Genomic DNA, 20,765 nt, shown 5'->3' on the forward strand with positions numbered 1-20,765 from the left:
TGAAAAAAATTGATAGGGAAGCTCTCACTAATGACGATGACAAACATTTTTTTCCCACTCTAAGTAAGCCCAATAGACAACAGTCTCAATTCACAAAATAGATATATCATAGGGTTTCTAATATGCAAAAGTTTTGCCATAGATGGCTTTTTTTTAAAAAGATTTTATTTATTCATGAGAGACAGAGAGAGAGAGAGAGAGAGACAGGCAGAGGGAGAAGCAGGCTCCATGCAGGGAGCCTGACATGGGACTCGATCCCAGGTCTCCAGGATCAGGCCCTGGGCCGAAGGCAGGCACTAAACCACTGAGCCATCCGGGCTGCCCCATAGATGGCTTTTAAGTAGCAATTCACTTTGGGTATTTGAATGTGCTTAGCTTACAAAATAAAAGCAGATATTATGAGTTTAAAATAATGTAATCACCTATTATATAAAAATAGTCTCAACAGTAAAGAACTGCACTTCCTTCTGCCAGTGTATCACCTGCCATTTAAAAAGACAGTTTTAAAAGTGTTAGCATACATGTGTCTTGTGTTTACATGGTGTTTTTTGCTGTGGTGATTCCAGCTACTTCAAATCATCAGAATAATGACCTATTGGTCATAAATTTTTTTCTGACCAAATAAAATATTGTAGGGCAGGTCTAAATTGCAATTCAGCATCACCATACAACTCTTTAAAACAGAGAGCAGTACAAAGTAAGTATGGAGGGCACCTGGGTGGCTCAATATTTGAGCGTCTGCCTTTGACTCAGAACATGATCCTAGAGACCCAAGATAGAGTTCCACGTCAGGCTCCCTGCATGGAGACTGCTTCTCCCTCTGCCTGTGTCTCTGCCTCTTTCTCCCTGTATCTCTCATGAATAAATAAATAAAATCTTAAAAAAAAAAAGTAAATATGGATTAGTCCCAGGAAGTTGGGTGAAATAAAGGATATTAATAAGAAATAATTGGGGAGGTACTGTGAGGATTATTAAAAAACATATATGCCAAAAAAATTAAATAAATAAAATAAAAGAACATATATGCCAATAGTTTATTCTATGGGCAATGGGGAAACTTTGGACCTTATTCAAGAAGTTACAGGTGATATCATGCTCCTGAGAATGTACAGAATCGGTTGGAACAGGAGGAACTGGAAGAAGGATGCCCTTTGGGGAGCATTTTCCAGCCCTCTGGGGCCTGACACAGAAAAAAAGGAGCAGACAGTGAATGGGGGAATTTTGCATACTGCCCAGTTGGCAGATGGCAGACAAGGGAGGGAAGGCCAATTTTCACTCTAAAGCCTGCAGTCTCCTCTCCCCCTCCCTCTCCCCCTCTCCCTGTCATGTTTTATATATGTAAGCATGAATGGACAGTTCTCAAGGATGGAGGACTCTTTCAATAGGAGACTGTTCTAAATTTGGAGCCACAGAGCCCAAAACCAATATTGCCTGGGATTTCGCCTTTGGTGAGTATGATTTGTACTTTTCGTCAAAGTCAGCTTTCATGCAGTCTGGGGCTTGTAGTGTTGAGGCATGTTACATACCAGCTGGGAAGAATCCTCAGTGCTTTGCTTTCTTGATCATAAGAGATATCACATACCTTAGGGATCTTTCTATTATTTAATGAGACATTCAGCAACATTCCTTCCACCTCAAGACAGCCAACGGACAAACTTTGTAAGAAATATAGTTGTAGGGATCCCTGGGTGGCGCAGCGGTTTGGCGCCTGCCTTTGGCCCAGGGCGCAATCCTGGAGACCCGGGATCGAATCCCACATCAGGCTCCCGGTGCATGGAGCCTGCTTCTCCCTCTGCCTGTGTCTCTGCCTCTCTCTCTCTCTGTGACTATCATAAATAAATAAAAATTAAAAAAAAAAAAAAAAAAAAGAAATATAGTTGTAGAGGGAATGGATTTATGCTGGATCTTTGGTACATTTTGTTTTAATAGCTCCTATTAGTCACAACCCGAGACACTGCGAAGTTCCTCTCTAAATCCACTCCAGGCCCCTTCCTCACTTCTGTAACCTTCTGCCATTAACGTGGTATGTGTTTACAGATTGCCAGGTACGTATCCAGGGAAAGCATGAAGAGAAGGGAAAAAAAGGAAAACCGTCTTAGTCCATCTAGGCTGCTATAACAGAATATATAGAGCAGAAGCTTATAAACAACAGAAATTTCTTTCTTACAGTTCTAGAGTTTGGAAATCCAGGATCACAGTGCCAACATGGCTGATGAGGGCCCTTTTTTGCATTACAGACTTCTCAGTGTCCTCACATGATGGAAAGGGCAAGGGATCTGTCTACAGATTCTCTGATAAGGCATTAATCCCACTCATGAAGGATTAATCACTTCCCAATACCATCCCCTCTGTGGGTGAGGATTCAGCATGTGATTTTTAGGTGGGGACACATTCGGACCATGAAACAAGTCCCAAAGTATTTAATACTTGTTAGGTAGTAAACACATACATATGCACATTGTAGTGAAAGAACCAGGAGTCCTTATAAACTGGCTTGTGAACCTGTTGTTCACATCAAATGAGTCATCAATGATTTAAGAGCTAATCTATTGGAATAGATATGTCAGGTGTTACCCGCAAAGAGACAGGTAGGTGCATACACCAACAAACACAAGATGTTCTTTATTTTTTTTTTTTTTAAGATGTTCTTTATATGAACAGTTAACATACTCCATAACAACAGCCACCCACTATCAGATGCATCCTCCATCAAGCCTTTAGTTCCACACACATTTCATTCTCATAACACTATAAGGGAGATATTATTACTATAAACCCTACTTTATAAATGAGAAAATTGGGGAAACTGAGGTACAAATAACTTGCTAGAGGTCACTCAAGAGCAGAGCCAGGACTCACACACCTGCAGTGTGGCCCCAGTCTGTGCTTGTACCTACCATTCTACACGACCTTTCTCTTCAAGGGCCACGAGGGCCATGACTTTGCCAGCTCTTCGTCTTCATGGCTTCAAGATCTTCAGCCATGCCTGATGTTTACATAAATGCACACTCTTCATATATCTGTTCAATAACTGCATTATACTATTGAGGTCATCAGTATGAGGGAAACGGAAAGAAGGAGGTAAATATTTTGCTTGAAAGCCAGTATTTTGCTTGCAAAATCTCAACTACATATCCGATGTCTATCACGTACAAGTTCTGCTTTCCACGTAACTGTAATACACAGTTCCACTAAGCTTTTCTCCACTGTATAACAAGGCTCCCCTTTCCTCTGGTTTCCAAGAACATGTTCTTCCATGTTTTCTGAGCTCTTATCAGCAGTGCTTTTAACATCCATGTTTCTACCAACAGTCTGTGACTTTTTAGATATTCTCTCAGGCCTATACCTTTTCTCTACTACATCCCTCACCTCCTTCTAAGTCCTCACCAGCAGCACCTTTAATTTCCACATTTTTACCAGCAGTCCCTTTCAAGGCAAGCGAGGCTTTTTCTATCCTGCTCCTCAGAGTTCTTTAGTTCTCTGCCCAATGCTCAATTCAAAACCTCTTCTACATTTTTAGGTACTTGTTACAGCAGCACCCCATTTCCAAGTACCAAAATCTGTATTCATGTCCTATTGCTGCTATAACAAATTACTGCAAATTCTGTGGCTTCAAAGAACAGAAATTTATTATGGCTTCAAAGGTCACAAGTGCTAAGTCAAGGTGTTAGCAGGGCTGCATTCATTCTGAAAGCTGTAGGGTGACAACTTATTTCCTGGGCTTTTCCAGCTTCTAGAAGCCACAGAAGCCACTTATATTCCTTCCTCCACCATCTTCAAAGCAAGCAGTGAAGAATATGCAAATCCAATTCACTCTCTCTCTGTCTCTCTTACACACACACTCTTCTGCTTTTTTATTTTTTTAAGATTTTATTTATTTATTCATGAGAGATACAGAAAGAGAGAGAGAGAGAGAGAGGCAGAGACACAGGCAGAGGGAGAAGCAGGCTCCATGCAAGGAGCCCAACGTGGGACTTGATCCTGGGTCGCCAGGATCACAGCCTGGACTGAAGGTGGCGCTAAACTGCTGAGTCACCCGGGCTGCCCTCCTCTGCTTTTATCATCACATCTCCTGACCATGACCATCCTGCTTCCTCTTATAGAGACCCTTGTGATCACACTGGGCCCACCCAGATGATCAAGGATAATCTCCCCAGCTCAAGATCCATAATTTAATCATATCTGCAAAATCTCTTTCATAATAAGAAGTTTCTGGGGATTAGGACATGAACAACTTTGAGGGGCCAGTATGCAGCCTATCACACTCACCAACCACATATAATGGGCCAGGCACTGGAAGACAGCTGCATTGTGGTAAAAAGCAGTATGTTCCCTGCCCTCAAGAAATGTATGATCAGGGCAGCCTGGGTGGCTCAGTGGTTTAGCGCCGTCTTCAGCCCAGAGCATGATCCTGGAGATCCAGGATCCTGTCCCACATCAGGCTCTCTGCATGGAGCCTGCTTCTCCCTCTGCCTCTCTCTCTCTTTCTGTATGTATCTCATGAATAAATAAAAAAATCTTAAAAAAAAAAAACCTTAAAAAAAAAGAAATGTATGATCTAGTGGGATAGTCCAACATAAATCCCAAAACCACAATGATAATCACACCAGTGAATAACTGTAGATTGCAGTTAGTGCTCTGAAAGACTGGGAATCACAGAGGGGTTGGTGAGGGTCTCTTTGAGGTAGCAACATTCAATCTGAGACTGGTAGGGTGATAAAATGCTAGGTAGATGAGGATTAAGAAGAAGACTGTCTGAGTAGAGGGATCAGCAAGTGCAAAGGCCCTGAAGAAAAAGTTTGCGGGATAAAGGGAGGCGGACACAGTAGTAACAAGGTAAGGCTGCAAAGAGGAAGGAGCTAGATCTGTCTGGGACTTCTAGAGCACAGTAGAGACTTTGGGTTTTACCCGAAGCATAACAGTTAGGGGTTCAGGAATTCTTTTAAGCAGATGAATGATGTCATTACTTTGTTCCATGGAGAACAGATTAAGAGTGGGAGATGGAGATGAGCAAGAAACATTTATACTCAGTGAAGAGAAGACAGTCACTTGAACTGGGCACACAGCAGCTAAGATGGAGAGAATTGTACAAATGTCAGATATATCTTGAACCAAAAAATAACCTACAGGACTTATAATTTAGTGTGACTCAAAAGTCCAGGGTATGGCCATAGGTGTGGGGTAGCATCTGGGAAATGTAGCCAGTTAAGGGAGATGAAAAATTAAAGGGACTGAGATACCAGAAAGGAAAATGAGCCATCCATGCACCTTGAAATAATATAGGAAAATAAGACTTGGTTGGAAGAGAGAAGCAGGAACCAGGTGCTAAAATCTTCAATGGATAATGGAGGCAAAGTGACCAGGCTGTCTTTCAATGATAGTTACGAAGAGATGGGGTATCACAGAGTGATGGTATTAGTAGCAGAGAGGGGTTTTACAGAAGGAGTCTGATATGGAAATAGCATTAGGCACAGAAAAGGAGATCAACATACCTCTAATTCTGAGAAAGGAAGGTGGAGAAAATGAGCAATATCCAGTAGAAGGTAAGGAAGTGACCTCATCTAAGGCCAGGAGGAGCAGGACATATTTAGGGAAGGTGACGAGAAATGTGCTAATATTGAGTTGCAAAAGGTATTATGGACAAATTTGGGTGGGAAGTTCCAGTGCGTGTTAAGTCAAGACAGAAACCACAGAGCATCGAGAGGGAAGGTGAATGAAGGCACCGTGAAAAAGGTGTAACCAGATGCATTTAACTGGTTGCGAGGTTGCCAATGTTGTGAATTCCAACAATTCATTCCCTAGAGGATGTTGGATATTCAGGGCTTTTACCAGTGGTCTGGAAGGGAGGCCAGGTATATGCTTCCTCATGGTCCTCTATGGTAAGGCCATGGGCGGTTGAATCTGTGTTCAAAAGTCTAAGGTTGGATAAAACTGGTGCCTACGATGCTCTTATCTATATTCATCTGGCCTTCTTCCATGATTCTGCTCAAACTTCATCTCCACTATAAAGCCTTTCCTGATTTCTCTAATCTTTGTTATGTACCATCGTAACCTGTGCAGACTCCTACTGTGGCAACTATTATACTTTATTGCATTTGCTCTTTATACATTTCTCTCCCTGAATAGTTACTTCTCAAGAGTAAAAATAATGCTTGAATTATTTCCATTTGCCTAGTACAAAGCCTGATGGTCTTAGTAAGAGCTAATCAAATGAAACTCAAATGAAACTCAAATCAATCATTGTTTGCTAGTCATTATTATATAAATTTTAGATTTGAAGAAGGGTTTGTATACTCTTAATATAATAGTTACTGCAGTTTGGTTTACACATTATATTTAACCTGCCTTCTCAATAGATCATTTTCAGTTAGTTAAAGTTAAATACAATAGTTTAGAAATTTTGTCATGATATATATCCTTGGTCTTACACAAATTGTGCTGAATTACCCAGTATTTCTGGTATTTCTGAATTTCCCAAAATTTCAGATTTTCTAGACAATGGCTTTAGAGTCAAGCTAAGTTGACTCACTATAAGGCATTTCCATTTCTTTTTTTTTTTCCTTTATTTTGAATATAATAAACTTATGTGTCAAAAATCAAACAATACATAAAAATGTACAGCAAAAAGTCTGATGGAGATTTTCCTAGTATATTTAGAGAGCCTACCGATTATTCTCTCCACTGTTTTTTTACCTCCTTCTTTTTCACACCTGATGAATATGTGGGTGAGTTCTAATCTTTTGTTGTTACAAACAGTGCTGCAATAAATACTCTTGTTTATACATCATTTCACACATTTATAAGTAAATACAAGGCACTTCCAATTAAACTAAGTATTAACAACAATGATGTCAAACTATTAAATCTATCTCATGTGGGCACATGATGTAATGAGCACTGGGTGTTATATACAACTGCTGAATTACTGAACTCTACCTCTGAAACTAATAATACACTATATGTTAACTAATTGAATGTAAATAGAATAAAATAAGTTTTCCAGAAAATATAGAGGAAAAATATGATCTTACTTTTCTTTTCCTTTTTTTTTTTTTCTGAGAGAGAGAGGGGGAGGGAGGAAGCATGTATGCAGTGGGGAGGGGAGGCGGGGAGGGAGAGGGAGAAAATCTTGGGCAGACTGCACTAAGCATGAAGCCTGATGCAGGGTTCAATCCCACAACACTGAGATCATGGCCCGAGCTGAAATCAAGAGTCAGACACCTATTGACTGAGCCACCCAGCACTCCCGATCTTACTTTTAATTTAATGATCTCTCCTTTAGTAAAATATTTTGAGTATACTTACTCCAAAGGATGGGTCATTAAATTATTTTAAAAGTAAGAACATATTTTTCCTCTGTATTTGCTGAAAAATTTTTCCTTAATAGAAAGGATGGAGTTCTTATTTTTCTTGTTATACCAAAATTACTTAAGACTCTCAATTAGGCTAGTGAATCACGTAAGTCCTAAAACATATCATATAAATATATTAACATATTAACCAAATATTTCAATCCTAAACAACTTAATTATACTATTTAATTTAGCTTAAATAAGTAATTTAAATAAGTAATTTAAGCTAAATTAAATATTTAATTTCTATAATTAGCTTAAATAGATAACTTAAGCTAAATTAAACTGACTTAAGGCTGAAAAGGATATTAGTTTTTATTTTATTTTGTTGTCATTGTTCATATTTGTTGTCAACTAAATAAGTAAATAATAAATAAATGTAACATTATATATCAGTTATGGTGTGTAATAAATTTAACTTGAATTTAAGATACCAATAGTGTGATCTTATAAACAAAGAATGATTGATCTCAGGGATCCCTGGGTGGCTCAGCAGTTTAGTGCCTGCCTTTGGCCCAGGGCATGATCCTGGAGTCCCAGGATCGAGTCCCATGTTGGGCTCCTTGCATGGAGCCTGCTTGTCTCTCTGCCTGTGTCTCTACTTATCTGTGTGTGTGTGTGTGTCTCTCATGAATAAATAAATAAAATCTTTAAAAAAGAATTATTGATCTCTGAGCTGTATTATTTCAAATACTAAATATTAGAAATAATATTTTAAACTGATATTAAAAATAAATGGGTTAGTCATAATAACTGATAATATCACCCTAAAAAAAACACACCTATCTCGTGTAATTAAGTTCATATGGTTGCAAAAGACCCCTCATTCCCAGCTTCGAAGTACTGTCCTTTACAGTAAGTGGTAGACTGATGGGCTACCGTAAATAATGTTCTCAGAACATTGGTCAAGAGGAAATAAGGTGCCTGGTTGACAGCAGGAATGACGTTAATGTTAAGAGGCATGCAGGAAAGGTATGCATGAAAGGATGTCATTGACGTCCTTTAGCTACATATTCATGGAATTGCTGACATTACTGATAGAAAATTTGCTCAAATGTTACTGAAAAACAAAATGTCAGTTTAGTTAATAACATTGTACATTATGGGGCACCTGGGCTGCTTAGTCAGTTGAGTGTCCTATTCTGCTCAGGTCATGATCTCAGGGTCTTGTGAATGGAGCCCCATACTGGGCTCAGCCCACCCCTTCTACGTTGGTGTATGCACAGGCGTTCACGTACTCTCTCGCTCTCTCTCTCAAATACAGAAATAAATATTTTTTAAAAATAACATTGTACTTTAAGACCAAGTAATGAAAATGCTCATGATGTTATATGATATTTTTTTAGAAAGCATAAAGACTTGTGACTAATGAGTCAGCATAGCCAAGCATAAATGGTTGATGTATATAACTGAAAGGAAAACGAAATAAGTTGATTATCAGGAAACTTTAAACAGCAAATATACTAAGTGGCAGACCTTCCACAGAAGATTTGAAAAGTCTTGGTTGTTGAGGTATTTAAGTGAAACAGAATTGAATGCTAGAAAAATAAACTCGAAAGAACAATCCTTCTTTAGCAGAAGTAAATGCCGAAAATGACCTAATAGATTTTTTCTTTCAAAATTCCAGTATTCAATGAACACTGCCTCTAAGTGCCTCTTTTGTTGGATTTGTTTGTCAGTTTATGCATTAATTAGATTGCTTAAAAACTGCATTGTTTGCAACAACAGAAAAAAAAACATGTTAAACAGTATTGGAATTGGTTAACATTCCCAGACACATGACTGTTCTATATTCTAAGTCAGTTCCTTGAGATATGACCGGGGTTTCCCGTTATAAACTGCCTAAATATGAAAACAGTAGTGATTTAGCAGAGTGGCACTGCTGGGTTTATTTGTTAGGAACTTTGTGGTTTTCAGTTCATAATGCTATGAATTTTCTCAGAAATATTTATTATATGTTTATGCTTATAGTCTTTTTTACATTCTGTAAAAAATCAATCAGTAAATAGCTCTATATAAAATGACTTTGGCAATAGGCATTAAAACATGAAAATACGTACTGTTTTCTATGTTTTTATAAACCTTTATCTTTTGGAGGTCAGCCAAAGCATTGACCCTAAATAAATCCAGATATGGAAAGATGTAGCTGCTGTTTGAAAAGGAAGAGGTATTAAACCAATCTGACCTATGAAGCCTAGAAATAGTAGATGATTTAACTCAGCTAATATCTCTAAAGCACCAATGATGGTACAAGGTTCAGGCCAGAGGAAAGGAAAGGTGAGTGCAGAGAGATTGCAGGACATAATCAGTATTTTATATCCTAACTTCAAAATAGAACTCTATTCGTACCTTTCCACCTTGTACCTAAATTCATTTCACTGTGAAAATAGTCACTGTTCTCAAAACATGCTTAGGGAGTGAACCACATGGGGAGAGGTATAAATGGGGCAAAGGAGGTTAGGAACAAATATGTGGAAATGTAACAGCTCATTCCAAGGTACAGCTTATGACTAGAGGAATGCACAGACGGAAAGGTTATGGGAGAAGATTAGAAAAAGACCTCATGCACTAAAGCTACATTCAGTAGACAATAGGGAAGGCATAGACATATTTTGAGGGAGGGAATGACATTATTAAAATAGTACCTTAGGAAATTGAGCTTGAGACCAGCTGAGAAACCTGAAATAATTCAAGCAAGAAGCAATGAGAGCATAAATCAGTCCATTAGCAATGGGAAAGAGAAAACATATAGATATGGAGAAAATAGAATCCACAGGATATGATATCTCATCGAATATGGGGGACAAGAGAATAAGAAAGAAGTAAAAGATGGTTGACATTGGCTAAGGTAGGGTCACCTGGTAGGAACATGGCCTTGTAGGCCTGCCTCTTTCACAGGCACTACACATAGAGAATTAAATCTAAGAAATGGGAAAATGAGGCATCCAAAACTATTAAATTCCACTAAAAAACTGTGTATCGGGCAGCCCAGGTGGCCCAGAGGTTTAGCGCCACCTTCGGCCCGGGGCGTGATCCTGGAGACCCGGAATCGAGTCCCATGTCGGGCTCCCTGTATGGAGCCTGCTTCTCCCTCTGCCCGTGTCTCTGCCTCTCAATCTCTCTCTCTCTCTCTCTCTCATAAATAAATAAAATCTTTTAAAAAAATTATGTATTAACCCCAAACAACCATGCACAGACTTCAAAACTAGACTGAGATCAAAGATTATCAGGGTGAAGATTCTATAAATCCAGTTCTATTCTGTGAATAGTATAGGATCAAAATATGCCACCCCAAACTATGCCACTTTGGCATAAGGATTACTTTGAACTAACAAGAATGGAGACAAGAGATGTGGAAAGAAACCTTCCTGGCGCTTCCGTTCTCTGCGCACGGTCTGATTCACCTGGAAGCCTAAAACCTGTGCCCTTATCCTTGTTACTTTTCTACCAGGTTATCATTCTTTGTTCAGTTACTAAATCTGATCAGCACAAGTCCTGATCACCCTTTGAGTGACTCCTCACCATATTTCTCATGTGCATGTATACTGCATGAGCTAATAAACTGGTTCTTCTCTCATTAATCTATCTTGTATCAGTCTAATTTGCATGACTCCAGGCACAGAACATAAGAGGATATGGGGGATAAGTTTTTATTACTCTCCTACACTGTATACCTTAAAACTTTATGAGATAAAACATAAAGAAAAAAACCGATAATTCACATGCTGCTAAAACAAAACAAAACAAAACAAAACAAACAACAACAACAACAAAAAAAAAAAAAAAAAAAAAAAACAAGGAAACTGCCTTTCTGTTTGAGCTAAAGCCAGGCGATTATTTGCGGTTTTTCAATATTCAAAGGACAGGGTGGATCCTTTATATATTTTTATACTTCAGTTGATTACAGAGGTAAGAGCCAATAGCTCTCTACTGCTCTAAATAAGTAGATCATTTCTGTATCTTCCATTAGTCTCCCATGCTATACGAACTCTACTGTCCAGGTTTTAATAACAAATAACTGAGATGCAAAATGTTATACCTATGTATGTTTGAACATTTTGCTGGAGATTGCTTATACTTAATTTTTTAGGGGATCCCTGGGTGGCGCAGTGGTTTGGCGCCTGCCTTTGGCCCAGGGTGCGATCCTGGAGACCCGGGATCGAATCCCACGTCGGGCCCCCGGTGCATGGAGCCTGCTTCTCCCTCTGCCTATGTCTCTGCCTCTCTCTCTCTCTCTCTGTGACTATCATAAATAAATAAAAAAATTAAAAAAAAAAAAAATTTTAAAAAAATTTTTTAAAAGATTTTATTTATTTTTCATGAGAGACACACACAGAGGCAGAGACATAGGCAGAGGGAGAAGCAGGCTCCCTGCGAGATCCCGATACGGGACTCAATCCCACGACCCCGGCACCATGACTTGAGCCAAAGGCAGATGCTCAACCACTGAACCACCCAGGTGCCCTTGTTTATACTTTTCATAAGATTTACAACGTGATATTGGACACAAGTGATTCCAGAACCCTGGTAAAGGGGATACCATGTTGGACTAGGACTCAAAATATCTAGTTTCTATTATGCTCTGTTATTTGTGATCTTAAACGATTCTAGTATTCTAATCTTTATTTTCCTTATCTGTAAAATGGGGTTAATAATAGCTGTAATGCTTTCCACATACAAATGTTTTGAGGTTACAATTCAAAATGTAATTTATATGGCATTTAGAAATATAAAGCATCATTATCTTAGGTAAGCAAAGAAGTCCTTCTTCAAACTTCAATGTGTTTCTTCTATAAACACCAGCACTAACCCTGCAAGTATATAAAACATTCACAACATTGAAAACCATACAATCAGGGCGCCTGCATGGCTCGGTCGGTTAAGCGTCTGCCTTCAGCTCAGGTCATGATTCCAGGGTCCAGGATCCAGACCCATGTCAGCCTCCCTGACCAGTGGAGAGCCTGCTTCTCCCTCTCCCTCTGCCGCTCTCCCTGCTTGCACTTCACTCTCTCTCTCAAGTAAATAAATAAAATCTTTAAAAAAAAAGAGAAAAAGAAAAAGAAAACCGTGGAATCCCTAAGGAATGCATTGTTTCCACCATAAACTTTATAGCTCCATTTTAACTCTACTTTTTATCTTCAAAATTCAAATTAACATTTATTGTAATTTCAGATTCCTGAGCTACCATCTAGCACTAAGATCAAAACAATGTATCTTTGAACCTGAATCAGCTAAAATAAAATATACTAGACAAAATCACCCTTTAATGTATTGGTGGAATGCTAACAACTGCTGAGTGATCACCCTGTGCAAATCCATCCTTGGCCTCATGCCCAAACTGTGTTGAGATCTTTGTAGGTCATGTAAGAGATATCTGTGGCATGTTTGGCCTTGAACATCCCAACAGGTGCTCCTTCTGTCTAGACTTATAAGGAGTCAGATAGAATTGGAATGTTCTAATTACATCCTAGGCTTCTTAGCATTTCCTAAGGCCACTAACCACCTATAATTAAAATAGTAAAAACATTTCTCAGACTAGGATAGACTATAAATACAATTGATCAAATATTCAGATCTACATATCAAAATAATGAATAAATTGGTTCTTTTTAGATGAACTATATGACAAGTATGAAGGGAACTAGCTGGATTTTATAAGTATTCGACAGTTTTTCAATTACAAAGAATCATGTGTTTTTCAGTACAACTTATTGCTTGTAGCAATATAATTTCCTCTATTTTCTTAACTTGTCTTCCCTTTTCCCTCTCTTGACTTTTTATCTTATTTTTGAAACATGAATATCTTTTACTCTCACCCATTAATCACTGAACACAAGAGAAATGTTTTTGCAAAGTAACTTTTCTCACAAAAAAGGCACAGCCAATATGACAAGGGAAAATGTTTATGGGATGGGCTGTGCTGCATTAATATGGTGATGTAATTTTTAACTTCTTTTTAAAATAAAAACCCTCAATTTATAGATGTAATATTATTTAGCTTGTGGATTTGAGAGGACTAATTAGAAGCATTGGTGCAATTAGCACTCTGCTTTGACTTTGCATTCACCACTGCCATTGTGAATCAGACCAGATCTTAGGATTAAAATGTCCACAAATATTTGCAAAGTAATATTTGTAAATCAGAGCATCCCGAATGCTTACTTTCTTTTTAAGTTTTTTTTTTTTTTTAATTCATGATAGAGAAAGCGAGAGAGAAACAGAGACACAGGCAGAGGGAGAAGCAGGCTCCATGCCAGGAGCCGGATGCGGGACTCGATCCCAAGACTCCACGATCGCGCCCCGGGCCAAAGGCAGGTGCTAAACCGCTGAGCCACCCAGGGATTCCTCTCCACCCCCCCAAATGCTTACTTTTGAAATATTTTCAAAACCTGAGTTGCACCTCACATTTATATCTCAGTTGATTTATGCAGAATCTAATGACAGAGGTGTTAGAATGGGCACTGACATGTATTACAAATGGGCTACAGAGGTTCAGGAAACCAATCGGTAGGAATGTCTACCATATGTTATGTTAAATGTTTGGAGCATTTGTACAGCTGTTGAGGGAATGAAGTTGCAACACAAAGACTGCCCACATTTACAACTGTAAAGTGAGCAGACCAGTTTCCCCTTGTACTCAGGAAGAATGACAGTACCATACTGAAAGTAGAGGATGCCTGGGATAAAGTATCATGCAAGGTCCTAGATTCTCTCCATTAGATGGTAACCAAATCCCCTTAGGCATAAGGGGATCTGTTATTTATAGGAATTGTGGTTGCCAAGCCTAAAGGGAAAAAGAGAAAGCTCTTAACTTCCATCTTCCTCCACCCACTGAGAGGAGGTCCTTCAAAGAAGCAGACAACACAAAACCCCAAAAGATATAACCAACCCACTCAAGACAGCCAGTTTAGAAACAAGTTTTCATTGACGGACAGAAATAGTTTACTCATAAGCCCAGACCTCTCATGTTAATAACAGTACTACTAAGCTGTTCACTTTGCTGGTTTATATCTTGACATTTGAAATAAGGACCCTGAGGGAAGTTGAATATGCCATGCCAAAATTATGGCTCTTTGGCATAATAATTAGTTTGGACTGGTTATTGTTGAGAGGTGTCAGACACAGGACAATCTCTGAAAAAACAAAATTATGAAAACAATGGAGAAATACACAGCTACTGAAGGAAATCACAGCTTCTTTTTCATTCTTATTGTAAATCTCTATAATAATCAAATGACTGTTTTCAACTTTCTTTTATAAGATTTTAAACCCGTTTCTAATCATTAGTCCTTCTCAGGGTTCAATGAGCTGATTGGGCAAGAGAAATTCTTGCATACAAATGGAAAATTTTCCTTCCTTTCTCTCTGTATTTTTGTTTTCCTTTTTAAGATTTCTATTTATTTATTCAAGAGAGAGATAGCAAGAGAGAGTAAGAGGTGGTGAGAGGGAGAAGCAAGATTCCCCACTGAGCAGAGCCTGATGCAGGGCTGGATCCCAGAATCCTGGAATCATGACTTGAGCCAAAGGCAGAGCTTAACCAACTGAGCCACCCAGGCACCGCTCTCTCTGTAGTTCTAAAATCAAATGAAATGATTTATTATGGAAACTCACTAAATGAAATATAAGCCCAAATTAAATTCTTCTCTTTTTTTCCTCCCTTTGTCCTTTTTTTCTCACCACCAGTTTCTACCCATATCCTTTTGTTAGGCCTGCTGCACTAGCTATGCATCCCTGAGCCTTGCCTGAGGGGCCCCATTCTGTGTCTGAAAAATAAACCTCTCTCCCTGCTAGGCCCCAGGTCCTACCCCCTGCACACAGACAAATGGCCCTTTCCACCCCTGCTGCCAGTCAAACCCTCTCACTTCCTTCACATCACTGACAATGACTTCTCCTGTCTCTACCCCTTTAGATATGCAGCTCTTTTAAATCTCCACCTTAATTTAGCAAATCATAATATGTACTTACTATTCTTATACACATTCTATTCAATGTATATGCTAGTTTTCTTATTCAGTTGCCTATGCTGTATGTGTCCATCTAAACATACAAGGTCCTGGGGAAAAGAGCCATGCCTGGAAAACATGCCAAGGATGCCATGTGCAAAGAACATTCAAAAAATAATAATAATCAGAGCAGCAATACCTAGGTGAAAGGAAGGTACAGATCTTTTTGAAATAAAAACAACAAACTTAAAGGAACTCCGTGTACTTCTTAGTTCATGCCTAGAAATCAACCTTTTCTATCCTAATCTCAGCAAAATATCAGAAAAGAGATATGAGACTACCTGAAGATATCTTCTAGTTTCCCGGGTTATAAAAGTTCTTTGCAAAAGGGATTGGGGTTTTTGGACTCATGTTAAAGCATCCATGAATTAACAAAAAGGCATAATCAACAACTCCACATAGGATAGGGAAAAGCTGGAAAGGCAAAAGCGTTTAATCTCATAATTCTCTTTTTACTCACCCTATACTCAATGGAAGTGTATATTTCAGTTGAAATTAGCAATGAGCAGGGCAGAAATAGAATATCTGACTATGGAAATACAGGGTGCTAAATTTTTCACTGCAGCAGCGTGATCTCGTTTTAACACAAAAGAGGGTTTCCACTCAATTCCTGACTAATCTTAGTAGAAATTTTTGTTTGGCACCGTTTACACATTATTTCTGGTAAGTGAAATCGTGGATTGGGATGGGTTGCGGGTAAGTGAAGTTGGAACCTTACTTCAATCTTCCTCCTTCAGAATGCTGAAACGTGGGTTTATGTCTCCTAAAAGTTCACTGTGCATAGCTCTTCCTCCCAAGATATTTAGGTGACAGGCCTACCTGCCCATCCTTTACTTTCCTTAAAAAAAAAAAAAAAAAAAAAAAAGGCTGCTCTTCAGTTTTTTGGTTTTTTTTTTTTTTTTGCTCTTCAGTTTTTAACGTAATTGAAGTCTTCCAGTGAATAAGAGCAGGAAGACTTTTTTCCCTACACCTAAATCATCAGAAGTAATAGGCCGCTAGGCTAATTATCATTGATTAGCATAAGAATGAACCATTAAGGCGGCTCACACAGTTTAATAAGAGAATGCCCTCAGGCTAATATGATTTGTAACTCATAGAAGCTTTGAATTTCCACAAGCCAAAGACCAGCCTTCTGCTTAAAGAGCGCTGAGGCAGACTCCCCTCCCTCTCCCACCGTCATCCCGGGTTCTGCATGACCGACATCCCTCCCATCCCTCCCTCGTTTCGCACACCCGCCAGGAAAGCCCTGTTTACAGCCAGGAACGCCCCCCAAGACCTGGTCCCCCCCCCCCCAAACCCCCCGCCTCCCGTGCATCGTAGCAATTGGAAAAAAAAAAAAAAAAAAAAAAAAAACCTTCCTCTTCCTTTCCAAACTTCAAAACAGGTAGGGGGGAGGGAGGGGGGCTGCGAGCAGCCTTTCATCTCCCGTTTACAAACGCAGCTGTGAAAAAGCCCGAGGAGGGCACATCCTGTGAGCAAGTTTGCAAAGGAGGCAGCCCGGGTGGCCCCGCGGTTTAGCGCCGCCGCGGCCCAGGGCGGGATCCTGGAGACCCGGGATCGGGTCCCGCGTCGGGCTCCCTGCGTGGAGCCTGCTTCTCCCTCTGCCTGCGTCTCTGCCTCTCTCTCTGTGTCTCTTATGAATAAATAAAAATCCTTAGGGGAAAAAAAGACAAGAAAATAAGTAGGAAGACCAATTAGAAGATGAGGGGATCCCTGGGTGGCGCAGCGGTTGAGCGCCTGCCCTCGGCCCAGGGCGTGATCCTGGAGACCCAGGATCGAGTCCAACGTCGGGCTCCCTGCATGGAGCCTGCTTCTCCCTCTGCCTGTGTCTCTGCCTCTTATGAATAAATAAATATAATCTTAAATAAAAACGAATGTCAATGGGCAGCCCAAGTGGCTCAGCGGTTGAGCGCCTGCCCTCGGCCCAGGGCGTGACCCCGGAGTCCCGGGATCGAGTCCCACGTCGGGCTCCCCGCATGGAGCCTGCCCCTCTCTCTCTCTCTCTCTCTCTGTCTATCGTGAATAAATAAATAAATAAATCTTTAAAAAAAAGAAGAAGATGATGATGATTGCATGGGCAGCCCGCGTGGCTCAGCGGTTTAGCGCCTCCCTTCGGCCCAGGGCGGGATCCTGGGGACCCCGGATCGAGTCCCAGCATGGAGCCTGGCTTCTCCGTCTGTGTCTCTCTTTCTCATGAATAAATACATAAAATCTTAAAAAAAAAAAAAAAAGGAAGGAAGGAAGGAATGGAAGGTCTCGATAACACACACCACTGCCCCCGTGTCTCCGCGGAGTCGCGGGCGCGTCTTTGTTACCTTCATGGTGGCGGGGGGCGCGCGGCGGGCAGCGCGGTGCGTCCGGGGCGGTGGTGCGGGGCCCGGAGCGCGCGGCGGCGGCGGCGGCTGCTCCACGTGGCGGGCGGGCGGGCCTGCAGCCTGGGCGGGGGCGGCGGAGGTCGCGGGCCCGCGGGCAGATTGCATCAGCAGGAAGAGCCCCGCGGCGGGTTTCCCCAGCGCGCCCCGCAGGGTCGAGTCTCGCCCAGCGCCGCGCCCTGGGGCTGCCGGAGTTTCCGACGCGTTTCCACGTGTTCCGCCCTAGTTCCTGACGGCGAGCGCCGCGGTGCCACGGAGCAGGAGGGAACCATCACGCCGCACCCCTCCCCGCCGGCCGCCCGCCCGCCCGCCTCACTGCCCGCTCCCCCGGAGCAACTTTCCCGCACGTCCTGACCAGAATCACACAGTGGATTCCCATCCTCAAAAGCAGAAAAGTTGAAACGTGGAGGACGTGTGTCTGGTTTTTGCGTTTGCCAGTCTGTTTCCCCCAGCCTTTGTTTCAGTGCCACAGCCCACCCTCGGATACCACCGTTTTTTGCCAGTTTCTTCTGGATCTGGGGGAAAAAAAAAAATCCTTAATCCTTTGCCTTGAGCATATAGAATTCTGATTTGAACATTGCTGCTAGCCCGGTGCATCCTCTGTGGGATCCTCCCTGTTTACAAGAGCTCCAGGGCTGTTACTTTTCCAGACCAGATGATCAGGTCAAGCACCTGAACTTTTGCTTAAATGCCCTCCTGGTTGATCACCCCCTCTGGGACCCTCCTGTTTTTGTTCATCTCAGATGAAGTCTTTTCTAGGAAGGTCTCACCGAGTCTCTCAAGCCAACCTGAGCCTTTTCTGTATGGGTGTGCTTTGTCCTTACCCTGTTTAAAAATCCATTCTCTTTGCATTATTTGCACTGATGGCACTTCATGAGATTATGAGATTCTTTTTTTTTTTTTTTATGTTTTTAAAGATTTATTTATTTATTTATTCATGATAGACATAGAGAGATCGAGAGGTAGAGACACGGGCAGAGGGAGAAGCAGGCTCCTTGCCGGGAGCCCAACACGGGACTCATCCTAGGTCTCCAGGATCGCGCCCTGGGCCAAAGGCAGGCGCTAAATCGCTGAGCCACCCAGGGATCCCCATGAGATTCTTAAAAAAAAAAAAAGAAGAAGAAGAAGAAGAAGATTTTATTTATTTATTTATTCATGAGAAATAGAGGCAGAGACATAGGCAAGGGGAGAAGCAGGCTCCCCCTGGGGAGCCCGATGTGGAACAGGATTCCAGGACATCAGGATCACTATCTGAACCAAAGGCAGATGCTCAACCACTGAGCCCCCCAGGTGCCCCAGATTATGAGATTCTTGAAGACAGATCCCAGTGTGAAATGTGTGTAGGGAGGTGCTTAACAAATGTTGGCTAGCTGAATGAATGATTAAATCATTCAACAAACTTATTGATCTCTTATTACATATCAGATTATCACAGGCAAGATTCTAGGCATAAAGTGGTAAACAACAAAAATATTCTTATTTTAGTGTGGGAAACAGAAAATAAACACTAATTCAGGTAGCAAAATGCCCACGCAATGATGAGTGTATTTATACAACAAAGTATTATTTGGCAACAAAAGAATTACTGATAGATGCTTAGGTACTTGAATTAACCTTGAAAACATTACAGGAAATAAGAAAGTCACAAATGACCACATGCTGTGTGATTCCATTTTTCTGAAATGTCTAGAATACAAGATTCAGAGACAGAAAATGGTCATTGCCAATCTAGGGAGATGGGGGAGTGAGGAGTGATTGCTAATGGGTACAGGAGTTCTTTTTGGGGTGATTAAAATGTTCTAAAATTTAATTGTGGTAATGGTTGCACAACTCTGAACATACTAAAAGCCAATGTATTATACCCTTTAAATAGATGATTTGTATAATACATGAATTATATCTCCATAAAAATGTTATTTTTTTAAAGATTTTATTTATTTATTCATGAGAGACACAGAGAGAGGCAGAGACATTGGCAGAGGAAGAAACAGGCTTCCTGCCCGGAGCCTGATGCGGGACTTTATTGATTCCAGGACCCTGGGATCACTCATAACCTGAGCCAGAGGCAGACACTCAACCACTGAGCCACCCAGGTGCCACTAAAAATGTTATTTTTTTTTAAATCAAGTAGCAAGTGCTAAGTTTCATGAGAAAACAGCATGGTAAGAGAAAAGAACATAATAGGGCAACAGACCTGAATGAATTAATGTGTAAGTCCTAGAGCATGCCTGTCAACAACTTCATAAGGATTCTTTTGATGTTGTTATAGGGATGCAGGGTTCTTGTCTCATGGAGTCAAGAATGAATCTCAGGGACACACAAGGATGAAGTGATAGTTTATTAAGTGAGGGTGAGACCAGAAAGAAGGCTCTCTAGAGTGAGAGGTATCCAGAGTGGGTTGCCACTGAGAGTTTTTATAGTCAGTCTTTGTAGAAAACTGATTAGGGAACTTAAAGCTTTTTTTTTTTTTTTTAAGATTTCATTTATTTATTCATAGAGACACAAGGGCGGGGGGGTACAGAGGCACAGGCAGAAGGAGAAGCAGGCGCCATGCAGGGAGCCGGACATGGGACTCGATCCAGGGTCCCCAGGATCAAACCCCAGGCTGCAGGCAGTGCTAAACCTGCACCACCGGGGCTGCCCGGGAACTTAAATCTTCTTGATGTCACCACTGATAGCACCATGATAATTTCTCCTTTAAATATCTGATCTCTGATGTTTAAGACAAACCAGATGGTCTGGTTATGCTCCCTTATCTCTGGTTTCATTGGGCCTCAGCATTTCTGGGATTTCTGTGAGCCTGATCACATAGCCCCCTACCTATCTTTCCCTACCTACCCACCCCCTGCCTTTCCCTTATACATTCAGCCTCCCTGCAATTAGTAACCCTAACTGCCTTTAAGGAATGGGTCTGGCTGCTTCCTGGCTGCAGGCTATGTGGCAGTTAGAATCTATTCAGGGGTTGGTCCAGGTCCTGCAGTATGGCTTCAGGGGGGTTATGATGGACAGCAAAGGGTACATGCATGAGCACATGAAAA

General features: G+C 41.0%; 1 protein-coding gene across 1 annotated transcript in view; it reads right to left on the reverse strand.

Moving 5' to 3' along the window:
- Positions 1-18,159, reverse strand: part of BCAT1 (branched chain amino acid transaminase 1) — a 102,971-nt gene extending 84,812 nt beyond the window's left edge. The window contains exon 1 of the mRNA XM_041736841.1: positions 17,671-18,159. Within this exon, the coding sequence (XP_041592775.1) occupies positions 17,671-17,835 (165 nt within the window). The 5' untranslated portion in view covers positions 17,836-18,159. The remainder of the gene's footprint in view (positions 1-17,670) is intronic.
- Positions 18,160-20,765: the final 2,606 nt, after the last annotated feature.

This window comes from Vulpes lagopus, chromosome 21 (assembly GCF_018345385.1).
Source record: "Vulpes lagopus strain Blue_001 chromosome 21, ASM1834538v1, whole genome shotgun sequence".
Lineage (NCBI taxonomy): Eukaryota > Metazoa > Chordata > Mammalia > Carnivora > Canidae > Vulpes > Vulpes lagopus.